The sequence below is a fragment of the Ascaphus truei genome, chromosome 1 (genome assembly GCF_040206685.1).
Source record: "Ascaphus truei isolate aAscTru1 chromosome 1, aAscTru1.hap1, whole genome shotgun sequence".
Classification (NCBI taxonomy): Eukaryota; Metazoa; Chordata; class Amphibia; order Anura; family Ascaphidae; genus Ascaphus; species Ascaphus truei.
The window spans coordinates 345,831,947-345,845,890 of record NC_134483.1 but is presented as its reverse complement, the minus strand read 5'-3'; the positions used below and the strand labels follow the sequence as shown (position 1 = coordinate 345,845,890).

Sequence of the window (13,944 nt, the reverse complement as noted above, 5' to 3'; positions counted from 1 at the left end):
CCCCAGCAGCAGCCCGTTTGCCCCTCCACCCCAGCAGCTGCCCGTTTGCCCCTCCACCCCAGCAGCAGCCCGTTTGCCCCTCCACCCCAGCAGCAGCCCGTTTGCCCCTCCACCCCAGCAGCAGCCCGTTTGCCCCTCCACCCCAGCAGCAGCCCGTTTGCCCCTCCACCCCAGCAGCAGCCCGTTTGCCCCCCCACCCCAGCAGCAGCCCGTTTGCCCCCCCACCCCAGCAGCAGCCCGTTTGCCCCCCCACCCCAGCAGCAGCCCGTTTGCCCCCCCACCCCAGCAGCAGCCCATTTGCCCCCCCACCCCAGCAGCAGCCCATTTGCCCCTCCACCCCAGCAGCAGCCCTTTTGCCCCTCCACCCCAGCAGCAGCCCGTTTGCCCCCCCCCCCATCACCCCAGCAGCAGCCCGTTTGCCCCCCCCCCCATCACACCCCAGCAGCAGCCCGTTTGCCCCTCCACCCAGCAGCAGCCCGTTTGCCCCTCCACCCCAGCAGCAGCCCGTTTGCCCCCCCACCCCAGCAGCAGCCCGTTTGCCCCCCCCACCCCAGCAGCAGCCCATTTGCCCCCCCCACCCCAGCAGCAGCCCGTTTGCCCCTCCACCCCAGCAGCAGCCCGTTTGCCCCTCCACCCCAGCAGCAGCCCGTTTGCCCCCCCACCCCAGCAGCAGCCCATTTGCCCCCCCACCCCAGCAGCAGCCCATTTGCCCCCCACCCCAGCAGCAGCCCTTTTGCCCCCACCCCAGCAGCAGCCCGTTTGCCTCTCCACCCCAGCAGCAGCCCATTTGCCCCTCCACCCCAGCAGCAGCCCGTTTGCCCCCCCACCCCAGCAGCAGCCCGTTTGCCCCCCCACCCCAGCAGCAGCCCATTTGCCCCCCCACCCCAGCAGCAGCCCGTTTGCCCCCCCACCCCAGCAGCAGCCCTTTTCCCACCCCAGCAGCAGCCCGTTTGCCCCTCCACCCCAGCAGCTGCCCGTTTGCCCTCCCACCCCAGCAGCAGCCCGTTTGCCCCTCCACCCCAGCAGCAGCCCGTTTGCCCCTCCACCCCAGCAGCAGCCCGTTTGCCCCTCCACCCCAGCAGCAGCCCGTTTGCCCCTCCACCCCAGCAGCAGCCCGTTTGCCCCCCCACCCCAGCAGCAGCCCGTTTGCCCCCCCACCCCAGCAGCAGCCCGTTTGCCCCCCCACCCCAGCAGCAGCCCATTTGCCCCCCCACCCCAGCAGCAGCCCATTTGCCCCTCCACCCCAGCAGCAGCCCTTTTGCCCCTCCACCCCAGCAGCAGCCCGTTTGCCCCCCCCCATCACCCCAGCAGCAGCCCGTTTGCCCCCCCCCCCATCACCCCAGCAGCAGTCCGTTTGCTCCCCCCCCTTTCCACTTCTCTCTGCTCCCTCTCGCCTAAAAAATTCACGTTGTGTTTTGTGACCGTAAAACACACCCTCTCTTCCCATTGGTCATGTGACCCTGCTCTCAGCACGAAAGTATCACTCCCTTGTCTCCCCAAGCACAACGCTTGGAAGAGCGTGTGTGCACGCGCATGAGCGCACGAGCACAGCGGGAGAGGGGATATTGCGATCCACATTGCAGAAGGTAAGCGCGCATAGCGAGCTCAGCGCCAGCGGGGACTCAGCTCAGCCTAAGTCTGCTAGAGGCATAAGCAAGAGATAATTGCAGAATAGGAAATCAGGCAAGTGCTGAGCTATACTAGTGTAATGTTTTAGGCCAGTCACGCCCATGTGGAAATCATACGGTATCATTGCCCGAGGAGGTGATAACTTGCTGTTATCCATTTAAAGTGTGGATGTTAGAAACCACCTCAGAGCAGTATTTCATGATCTTTACTGGTGTCTCTGCTACTTCCATGGACCAATAGGAATCTACAAGGTCATCATTTGCATTTTCCTGGTGGGTAGCCATTTAAATCCCACAGCAAACACTGGTGACTAAAACAGTAAGTATCTGTGGAACTTGGGAAGGAGAAGGGGGAGTTACCAGAGCTACAATTTTTTATTTCTGCAACAATTACGTTTATTTTTATTAATATAGTGCTAACAAGTGTGTGCAGCCCTATAAATTGATAGTAAATAAGTCATAACACATGGTAAGTAAAAATTGGGATAAGGTACAGTAGCTCAGCCATGAAGGGCCTATATTCTAAGTGGTATGTGTTGGAAGACTGTAGGAGTTCATGTAAGTACAGATACAGCATTATGGTTGGTCGCCCTGACACCCCTAAATCCACTGCAGTGCCGTGTTTTCTTCATCTGTGCTCGCGGAGTCCCAGTAAGGAGAGTGAATCACCCATCAGAATTAACACATTAGGGGTCCCTATGTCTGAATGGGACTCGTGCTGTGTGAATCCTACCAGGTGGCACCTGTCCTGTAAGGGACGCGCAGTAAGAGTGAGACTCAGTTACTCTACCTGCGCACCTCGAACAGGCGACCGCGCGGCTTTTATTTTAATAACACAGTATTGAAGCAGGGGGCTTCCGTAGTTGAACTGCATTAATTTTAGCCTCGGGGACCCCTGCTTCCGAGTTACAGCCCTGTTATCCCGCAAAGTTGAAATGTCCCGGTCATGTGACGCAGGACATTTAAACAATGCAGGAGATACTGCCACCTCATACCGGGGCTGTCAGAAAGAAGGGGGTCCCCGAGGCTGAAATTACTGTGCTATTAAAATAAAATAAAAGTCGCATGATGGCCTGTTAGAGGCGCGCAGGTAGAGTGACTGATTTAGTCTCACAGGCCAATGCAACCTGGTAGGCTTCAAACAGCGCGAGCCCCATTCAGACGCAGGGACCCCCGCTGTGTTAATCCCGATGGACCATTACCCACTACTATGCCGTGCGCCGTGGAGTACATTGGTTCATTCCATTTAGGTAAGAGTAAGTTCATCTTGAGAGGGTAGCATAATGGCCTTTTGGATTTAAGGTGAGCGTTAAGATGGATTTTTAGCATAGAGAGAAAAGAAGATTCTCAGGGAAAGGAATTACAAAGGTAGAGAGAAATGAGCGTGGATGGTTTCACGTGTGAGGGGGCAGTGGGCACCAATGGTGCAGAGGTGAGACCTTAGTGGAACCCAAGAGGTGAGCAGAGATATAGCAAGAGATTCGAGTAAGGTGGTACCTTGAAGGAAAGGAGACATGCTGCTAAAACAACTACATCTGACATTTTGGCACTGAAAGGCTTAACCATCACCATATTACAGATAGGAACACACATTTCGCAAATAAAATATTTTTCTTATTAACAACACTCGAAATATATTGGTTTTGGGACTTGTTCTTCAGAAAAGAAAAACAAATATTTAGTATTACTGTAGATTTAAAATCTTCACATTAATTAACTGAGGGAATAGAAAAAAAAGGACTTTGCCGGATCATGTTAAGAAAGTATAAATTATTAACAGTATTGTTTTGTTATTACTATTATCGAAAGGTCAGCACATGGCACCTCGGTCGAAAACACTCCAAACGAATGTCTAACAAAATGCCATAGCTGTAGCTTCCAAAACGTTCGTGGCAGTGCATGCCTGGGATACATTAAAACTTACCTCGGCCGCATTCTGCACAACATGTCCCACCATCACAACCACTTTGCCTTTGAAGCTCTGGAGTGTGGCACTGGCAGGGCACTGCACCAACTCTTTCTCCACTGTGAACGCAGAGCCAAACGGCATGTTAATGCTCCCAGGAATGTGACCCCGATTAAAGCTGAGGAAGTGCAGTCAAGGTAAATCATGCCAGCAAGTACTTCCCGGAGAAGAGTCGTCTTACTAAAAACTATATAAATAAAAGCTAAATTTAACACCGCATAGACATTAGTAATTGAGCCATAGTAAATCCTTTGCCATGCTTGTTTGATGACCATATTCAATACTTTTCATTTTTACTTTCTTACCTGTGAATAGGATGTGACCGTGCTAATTACTCATGATTAATAATATGTGCCCATACTAACTTATCGTTATCAGCAGAAGCAAATAAATACCTTTCTCCCTGGTAATAAGAAAACAAATAAACTGAATAAGACAATATCTATGAAATTATTTGGATAAAAGACCACAGTACAGATGTGAAATGAGCATAACAATATTAGTAAAGCCTACTTACAGTACACTTAATGTAAATAAAACTTATAAAACAGCTCACCGTGCCAATAATTTGTATCTGATTAGCAATAAAATGGTGCAACACCTTAAATCACTGATTCCTTAAAAACATTGAGCCAGAGGGTGTCTTAACCATAGCACAGCGTTAGCTTTCTAGAGTAATTTCATTCAAAATAATCACATCCACCATACATATCTCTGTTTACAGGGCTGACAATCTGTAAAACTTGTATTCTTTCTGAAACAATATGTATAAAGCTTGAGTTGCATGGAGAAAGAAAACATACCTGTCAAAGCCGAGCTTCAGCGAGTCTCACTTAGTTGGAGACACTGTCTTTAATTTTTGCTCTCCCATCTGAACTCTCGCAGTTTAATTAATAGCCCCCATAGACTTCAATGGAGTCTCACTCACTGAAGCCAACACTATTGCAGTAAACGACCCATACATCTCACTGATTTGGTTGACATCACTACTGCTGCTCAGAGTCCTACATTGTTTTCCTTTCATGTTGTGGTGATTGAAGGTGTCGACTCAGAGGAGGGCAGGGGAGAGGAAACATATTCATGTGCCATTTCCTAGAAAGGCACAGGTGTTTAAATGCTTTAAAGCTGAAGTTCAAGCTGTTGTTTAAAATAAATAAATACATTCATTCAATATGTGCATCAATACAATCTACACACCGACAAGTGATTAGCCAAGTTGACCATCGATCCGTTCTCCTCTAATCGATAGCTGAAGATTCAGCTCAGGGTAAACTAAATGCATCTTGGGTAATCTTCTGCTGCACTGACAGCCAAAGTTCTGTGAGGAAGATCATGTGACCAGGCAGGCACTAGATTCAATTGGTGCACTGCTAGAGAGGGCAGGGCTCAAAAAGGTGATGCTGTTTCAGAAGGGGAAGACGATGTGACTTAATCTAAATGGTTGCTATAGGAACAAAAATGTTTGTAACATTCTAAAACTGTACATTAAAAATGTCTTACATTTTTTTTTTATGCTACAAGTGTTTTCTCATAGTACAGAACGGATTTACTTAAAAAAAAAAAAAACCCCACACATGTAGGATATTGCTTTTACTGCAGCTTTAATTCGCATTTCTGTATGAGGGTGCATTTATCTGTAGCAGCCAACCTAGTTTTTAATGGCAACAGTCCCATTACACAGTATTATAGACTAAAGCAGTAAAATTCAGGGCATTATTGAAAACCCTGCTCTCTGATTGGTTAAAATTCCGGGCATTATCCAATCAGTAATGCCCGGAATTTAGCAGCTTGCAAAATGCAGTTTTCAATGGGTTTATTTCCAGCCAATCAGCTTTCAGAACAGCTGAAACAGGGCAGGGGATTGGTTTGCATGAAGTAAAAGCTCTGAGACAGGGCAGGGGATTGGTCAGGACGTATCAGCCATGGGTTGACTCCTCCCCCTCCCGAGCTGACAGATTTTATGAGCAGATTCAGTTGATTTGGGGGGAGAGATGGTGTCTGCAAAGAAGTGTCTGTCTGCAGTTTGTGTGTGTGTGCTGTTGTGTTTTATATCTGTGTAGAAGTGCTGTGTGTGTGTGTCAGTGTCAGCAGCAGTGTTTATGGGTGTAGCATGTGTGTAGCAGCAGTTTGTGTATAGAGGTGCAGTGTTGTGTGTTGTGTGTGTAGAGGTGCTGTGTTGTGTATAGAGGTGCAGTGATGTGTGTGTGTGTGTGTGTGTGGGGGGGGGGGGGTGTAGAGATGCAGTGTTGTGTGTGTGGGGGGAGGTGTGTGTAGAGGTGCTGTGTTGTGTGTAGAGGTGGGGGGGGGGAGAGTGCAAAGTTTAGTAAGTGGCTGCATTTTTTATTGTGGCTGCAGTGTGTGTGTTGTGCTGTTGTATGTGTAGCAGCAGTTTGTGTGTGTATAGAGCTACTGTGTGTGTGTATAGAGCTTCAGTGTGTGTGTGTGTGTGTGTGTGTGTGTGTGTGTGTGTGTGTCAAGTCTCAGCAGCAGTGTTTATGGGTGTAGCATGTGTGTGTAGAGCTGCTGTGTTGTGTGTCTAGAGCTCCAGTGTGTGTGTGTGTGTGTGGTGTGCTTGTGTGTGTAGAGGTGCTGTGTTGTGAGTGTACAGGAGGTGCTGTGTTTTGTGTGTGTACAGTAGAGGTGCTGTGTTGTGTGTGTGTGTGTGTGTGTGTGTGTAGCAGCAGTTTGTGTGTGTTGAGCTGCTGTGTGTGTGTACACAGAGGGGGCAGCAGTGTGTGGATATAGATAGCTGCAGTGTAAGCGTATATAGAGGTGGTTTCATGTATTTACCATTTTTTTTTTTAATAACTTAAATTTTTTATTGAGTTTTACAGATATATTGTACAACAGAGCGAGACATATAAAATGTAGTATGTCTACATGAGATATAAACTTATAACATATATTGGATGAGTCCGCCCAGCTTTTCGAGCCCTACTTGGACGGACGACATACTATCGTCTAATAGCTTAACTGAACAAGTTTTTGAGTTTCGCTAAAAATTTAAGATATGTCATCGAACATATACACGTACAAATAAGCCAACAAACAAACCAACACACACAAAAAAAAAGGGGGGGGGAGGGGTGGAAGGAGGTGGGGGGGAAAGGAAGGAGGTGGGGGGGAAAGGAAGGAGGTTGGGGGGGGAGGTATGATAGACAGTGTCTGTGGTATTACTCCTCATTCCTCGCATGGAATGTTCCAGGCCGCGGTCTAGTTTGATGTAGGCGGGTCCTCCCTAATGTCCCTGTGGTATCTCAGGGGTGCTATAGGGCTATGTCCTGTGTCTCTAGATTGGAGATAGTTTCTCCCTCCCAAGGAGAACGCATCTGTTTCTATCATAGCCAAATTGATTCTCTCTCAACCCCAGGGATATCCGTCTGGGCAAGCCAAGGTGTCCAGACTTTTAGATAATTGGTGCCAGTGTCGTTAACTAAACTCGTTAACTTCTCCATCTGGCATATAAACTACATTCGATTCCGAATTTTTGGGATATTTGGGATGTCAGGGCGTTTCCATAATGCTGCGATCTCGCACCGCGTGGCTAGTGCAAAATGTGCAATTAGTTTATTACTTGCTTTGGTGAGGCCCGTTAATGGTCTGTTCAGAAGGAACAGCCATGGGTCCGGTGGTATTTCAAGGTCGAAAATCTTCTGGATCCAATTCTTAATTGACTCCCACAGTGGGGAGATCCGCGGGCAGGACCACAGCATATGTAACAGGTCTGCCGTTCCCCCGCACTGTCTCGGGCACAGCGGGGAGGAACCCGGCACGAACCTTGATAATTTCAGTGGGGTGAGATACCATCTCATAAGGACTTTATATGCGTTCTCCTTAAGAGTGGAGCAGATGGAACTCTTTGCCATGGCTAAGAATATAGCCTTCCACTCCTCATCCTCAAGGGTCTCTCCTAGATCTGTTTCCCATTGGGACCTGAAGGAGGGCGTTTGTTGTCCTTGTGCAGCAGAACCGATTACCTCTCCATATAACTGTGAGATAAGTCCCTTAGTATCTGATTCTGCCAGACAGAGCTTTTCGAAGGAAGTTAATGGGGGATATGGAGCAAATTTATTGTAGAACGCTCTAACCTGGAGATATCTAAAAAATTCTGAGTGGGGCATATCTTTTTCCAGTCTAATGTGATCGAATGTTTTGATCTTCCGATTATAACCCTCCAGGTCTTTAATACGTTTATAGCCTTTTTGTTTCCAAATTGAGATATTACTACCTAATAGGCCAGGAGCGAATAGAGGATTGTTCCATAAGGGGGTCATCATGGTATGTGTTGACGTGAGGGAATGTCGCAACTTATTTGCCTCCCAGACTGCCAATGAGTTGGTCATCGAGGAAAGCGGCGTGGCAGCGAATTTTCGCGCTGTTTTGGGCATCCAAATCAAGCTGCGAAGTTCCAATGGGGAGCAAGCAGCGCTTCCGAGCTCCACCCAGCGTTTTCGAATTTGGGTGGGATTGCCATTGAACAATTTGTCTTAATTGTGCCACTTTGTAGTATGATAACAAACAGGGCACTGCTAGCCCGCCTGCCAGAACAGGTCTTTTCATATTCAATTTATTTTCTCTCGGTTTTTTTCCTTTCCATATAAAGTTAGATATCTCAGATTGAAGTGAGAGTACATCCCTCAATCTGAGAGGTACAGGCAGCGTTTGGAAGAGGTAAAGGATACGGGGGAGTAAATTCATTTTAACGCTATGTATCCTACCTATCCAGGAGATTCTCTGGGAGGTCCATCTATGTAGATCAGATTTTATTTTAGATTTTTAGATTTTAGAGTCCGAATCAGATTGGGATAATTTGCTTTATAAATGCTAGTAATATCTTTAATGATGTGGACTCCCAGGTATTTGATACTCTTCTTTTGCCAATTAAATTTGAAATTCAGTTGAAGTAATTGCTCAGTATGTCTAGGGAGGTTGATGCTGAGAGCCTCAGATTTAGACTGGTTGATTTTGAACCCTGAGATCTTCGAGAATCTATCTAATAGGTCAAAAGGATTTGGCAGGGAGGTGAGGGGTTTTGTAACAATCAAGAGGATGTCATCTGCATATAGGGCCGCTTTGTGAGATTGTGCATAAGCGCTCAACCCTGAGATGTCTGGGTTGCCTCTGATTTGTGCCGCCAGTGGTTCAATACATAGGGCGAATAATAGGGGCGAAAGTGGGCAACCCTGTCTCGTGCCACTCTTTATTGGAAATGGCCGAGAGGGGTAGCCCTGATGTATGACCCTGGCGGTAGGGCCTGAGTAAAGCGCCAGAATCGCCTCACTCATCTGATCTCCAAAGCCGAATGCCGCAAGCGTCTCTTTCAGATAAGGCCTGTCTATCCTATCAAAAGCTTTTTCTGCATCCAGACTTAGTACCATACTTTGAGTGTTAGTTTTATTAGCCAATTCTATCAGATCAATAAAACGCCGGGTATTATCCGCTGCCTGCCTGCGTTTAATAAATCCGACTTGATCTGGGTGTATAAGTCTGGGTAGAATATGACAAAGTCTATTGGCCAGTAATTTGGCGTACAATTTAATGTCTGTATTAATTAGTGAAATTGGCCTGTAGCTTTTACAGTCCAGCGGATCCTTACCAGGCTTATAGATTAGTGATATGGATGCCTGCAGCATCTCCCTGGGGATGGGAGCTCCCGCTAAAATTGCGTTAAACACTTGGTGCAGCCTGGGGGCGAGCAGTTTGACAAATTTTTTGTACTATAACCCCGAAAAGCCATCAGAGGCCAAGGTGATATATTTGCCTCGAATTGTGCCAGTAATAATTATGTATCTGCCATCTGTATCACGCTTGGTGGATTGTAAGACGAACGGGGTCTTATTTCTAACCAATATGGCCACCCCCGCTTTTTTACGGAGGCCGAGGATAGATAAACCTGGGAGAACTCTCTATCTAGAAATGTAGGGGTGTTTTGTCTACTAAAATGCGTCTCCTGTAGTAGTAAGATATCTACATGCCTTCGTTTATAATCCGAGAATGCTATCTTCCTTCTGGTGGGATTGTTGAAGCCCTTAACATTATGGGATATCAATGTAAAAGCCATAATTTTGTGTTTGTGTGTAGCAGCATCTTAACATTTGACCACTCACCCGAGAAGTCTTCATTCGGACCGATAATGACCGTGCCTGGGCTGTGTACCTGAACGATAACCCCACTTTTGCATTCAGCTAAGTACCTCCAGCTGTGTGGGGGGGGAGGGGGGATGGTGATGGAGGCGGCGGGGTAGGGAGGTAAGACAGAACATAGGCAAGTACAAGAGGGAGAAAACGTATATTACACCAAAGAAACAAATCAAACATAAAAACACAAAAAATGAAATAAGAGCCCGACTCGGGGGCCCCCGAGTGCGGCTCTTCTGCCCGAGGGAGTATGCAGCTGACCCAGCAATCTCTTTCTGCTGGAATCTGCCCTCCCTGGGACTTGTATGCGATCCCGTTTTCGGGGACCGACACAAGAAACACATGCGCGCCGACATGGGTAAACCCACCGGCGCCTGTTTGTATTGTATCCGCAACAGCCAACCTTTTGCGCGGCTTGACGTTGGTAACTATAACGAGGACCAAAACAAAATCAACGTTAGAGAACTTACCTCTGTTGCTTGAGCGCAACTCCTGGAGGTAACATTATAAACTGTTTAAACCAGCTAATCTATGTGAACAATTAACAAAAGTACTATGAAATAACTCTGACCTGGCTGAGAATCTAAAGATACCCGACTCTATGCGTAACGCTATTTTCCCTCGCATCTATTGCTCTGAGTGCGCTGATGGTGAAGATCCATAATAGGTTATTCAATCCTAGTGTCTAGCATGTAATTCACGAGAGGGAAGGCGTGCTTAGCTTTCCTTATCACTAAACTTTCTATCTACGTTGTGTCCGTAGCTGCTGTTGGGATAGTAAGGTGAATGTGTGATATTGGTTGGGAGAAGTGGTTTTATTGCTACCTCGCATACCATGGAAATATCAGGGCTAATTTAATCCGTCGACCCTTACCTTACCCCCCCCTCGCACCTAAATCCCCTGCGTCTCAATCTCCCTTCTATTCCATTCCTGTTCCCTCATCCTCTCTTTTCTTATCTTTGACCCCCTATCCTTCTCACATCCCCCCCGTTCCCAATGCCCTCTCTCCCTCCCCTCTATTTCCGCTGCTCCCTTTACACGGCCCTCCTCATTGTCCAGAGGTTATCAGGGGGCTATCTGGGGGCGGCCGGGGCTCTGGTAGGGCTGCGTCGACCTCCCCATGACACATGAGGGGTGTCACATCCATCTCCCCATACGCGTGGGATAGACCCCCCTTCGCCTGCCACCGCGTCCGCTCCGGGGCTGTGTGCTGGGACGTTCTTCCCCTTTCGCGCTCCCTGCGCTCTTGTCCTGTGTGCCTTCCGGCGCCGTGACGTCATTAGCAGGCGCCTCCTCAAGAGCCGAGTCCAAGTCTCGCGAGACGACGGAGCACCTCGCCGACGTCATCCGGATAGCCCGCGAAGGACAGATGGACTCCCGCGCTCCGCGAGGAAGGAGCAAGGCAAGATGGCCGCCGCTCAGGATTTGCATGCGGGTCGTGGGAGAAGACACTGAGGTATTTATCGTCCACCAGGGCTCAGCGGGGGATTGATGTATGATAGAATCCTCTCAGGGGGAGCTGGCAGCTGATTCTGCAGCTTGAACCTCCGTATGAGTGGTACCAGCTCTGTTCCACGTGGGGGCTGGGGCGCCATCTTTAGCTGCTGTTAGCCTAGGGGGGCTTAGGGAGGGCTCCGAAGCCCCTACCCGTTTGAGGAAATCATCTTCGCCGTCTGCATTTTTTTTTTTTTTCAAAATTTTTTATTAGGCATTTAGATAATTCACAGTATGCATGAAACAAACGATAATACAGCCTAATACAGATTTTCTCCTTTTGTTGGTTAGAGAAACCGGAAATAAAAGAGGAAAGCTCACCGCTCCCCTGACCCTCCAGGGGCTATGTGGGGAGCGCGAGTATGGAAACAGAGAGTAAGAGTGGGAATAGGAAGGGGAGGGTGGGTGGGGGGGGGGGGAGATACCCATTGCTTCCCGTGTCCTCAGTCTATTTTCATTGGTGCCCCTGACCTGGTTTTCCTTTCTCTCTCTCTTTTTTTTTTTTTTTCCCATATGTGGATTAGTGGCGTAGAGGTGCCATATGGGATAGCCACGGATCCCATGTTTTGTTAAAGGAGTCAGTGGATCTTTTCAAGAAGGCAGATAGTTTCTCCATATTCATCACCTCTTGCACCCTATTTTTTACCGTTTGTTTTGAGGGGGGGAGACACCTTCTTCCAGGCGGCTGCCACCCGCACATCTAGCCGCTGTAAGAATGAAGGAGATTAATTTACTTGTTGGTCGGTCCAAATTTTCTAAGGGCCTGGCCAACAGGTAGGGTCAACGGGTCAATAGGGATTTTGAGGTCTGTGACCTCCTCTATTAATTTTTGTATTGTTCCCCAATAATTTTTGAATTTCCGGACATGTCCACCAAATATGGGCCATGTCCCCCCTTCTGACCGCAACCTCTCCAGCATAAATCGGACGCCTGGTAAATTTGATTTATTCTAACTGGGGTAAGATACCAGCGAAACAGTATTTTATATATGTTTTCTTTGATTGTGGTACATATGGAAGTTCCTGAGGCATTTTCCCAAATTCTTTCCCAATCCTCTCGGTCTATAACTATTTCCAATTCTGCTGCCAATGCAGCATATAGTCATGTGTAGGGGCTTCTATGGCCCTTTCCAATTCACCGTAGATTTGTGTTATAAGACCTTTCTGGTGGCCTGTTTCTCTACAGAGCCGCTCGAAACTGGTGAGAGGGGGAAATTTCAACGTTGGGGATAAAGTTTGAATAAAATGCCGAATTTGTAGATACTTGAAGACATCCAATCTTGCTATTTCATATTTGGTTTTTAGGCGTTGATAACTCAGGAACTCCTCAAAGCTCAGGAGGTCAGCAACCGCTCTTAATATTTTTTGTTTTAAATTGGTCCCATTGTCTGGGCTCACAGCCAGGGGGGAATTTCGGATTTTTATAAATTGGTATGAGTTGGGATTGAGGTGTGGTGAGCTTAAATTTAAATTTGCATTTTGTCCAAATCTCCCATGTGTGTCCTCATTGGGCCTAACTTAAATTTACTGTTCTGCATGTCTTCCCTGCTCAGGGACCAAAGGCAAGCCGGCAGTGAAGGCGTCCCGGCATAGTATGATTCTATATCTAGCCAACAGTATTGGTTTGGGTTGGCATTCCAAACTACTACCTGTCGCAATTGGGCGGCTTGGTAGTATTTTGTGATGTCTGGAACACCAAGTCCTCTCCCCCTTGATGCCAAAAGAACTGTCCTGGTGATTCTGGGTTTCTTACCCTGCCAAATAAAGTGGAAGATTAGTTTTTGAATGTTCTTTAATTCTGAGCCAGGGATGTGGACCGGGAGAGTCTGAAAATAATATAATAATCTAGGGAGTATGTTCATTTTAACTGATATCATCCTCCCGATCCATGATATCTGATATCCTCCCCATTTCTCTAGATCTTGTTTGATTTTCCGGAACAGAGTCGGATAATTTTGTTGATATAGGGATTGGTAGTTCCTCGTTATCTTTACTCCCAAATATTTGATACTCGAGGAGCTCCAATGATAGTTAAAGTTTAGTTTGAGGAGTTTCACCTCTGGCTCTGGCAGGCTTAAATTTAGTGCTTCCGATTTGTCATTATTGATTTTATAACCTGAAATATCTCCAAAGTCCCGGAGCTCTTTTTGGAGGTTAGGTAGGGATGTTTGGGGTTGTGTAAGGGTTAGGATGACATCATCTGCGAATAGCGATATTTTGTGCTGCCTGTGTCCAATTTCTATTCCTTTGATGTCTCTATTGGCTCTAATTGCAGATGCTAGGGGTTCTATGGTTAATGCAAAGAGGAGAGGAGATAGGGGGCATCCCTGTCGAGTTCCATTAGTGATCTCAAATCTCTGGTTACTGCCCCCTGGTAGTTTTACTGTTGCAGACGGGTTTTGATATAATCTACGGACTCCTTCTAGGTATGCGTCTTTGAATCCGAATTTACACATAACTTGGTCCATGAATAGCCAGTCTATTCTATCGAACGCCTTCTCTGCATCTAGGCTTAGGAGTAGTGCTTTGGTCTCTGTGAGATGGACATGTTCGATAATGTCTATTATCTTCCGAGTATTGTCCGAGGCCTGTCTGCCTGCTACGAATCCTACTTGATCACTATCTATTAATCTCGGTAAGATGGGGTTTAATCTATTTGCGAGTATTTTGCTATATAGCTTGAGATCACAATTGAGCAGGGAGATTGGACGATAGCTTC

At 47.4% G+C, this 13,944-nt stretch overlaps 1 protein-coding gene across 3 annotated transcripts in view; it reads right to left on the bottom strand.

Annotated features, from left to right (window-relative positions):
- Positions 1 to 13,944, bottom strand: part of TBCK (TBC1 domain containing kinase) — a 245,872-nt gene that overhangs the window by 25,469 nt on the left and 206,459 nt on the right. For 2 of the 3 annotated variants that reach the window (XM_075608520.1, XM_075608529.1), the window contains exon 25: positions 3,553 to 3,712. The exons of the other annotated variant lie outside the window; for it this stretch is intronic. In XM_075608520.1, coding sequence (XP_075464635.1) covers positions 3,553 to 3,712 — 160 coding nt within the window. The remainder of the gene's footprint in view (positions 1 to 3,552; positions 3,713 to 13,944) is intronic. 3 annotated transcript variants of the gene reach the window in all.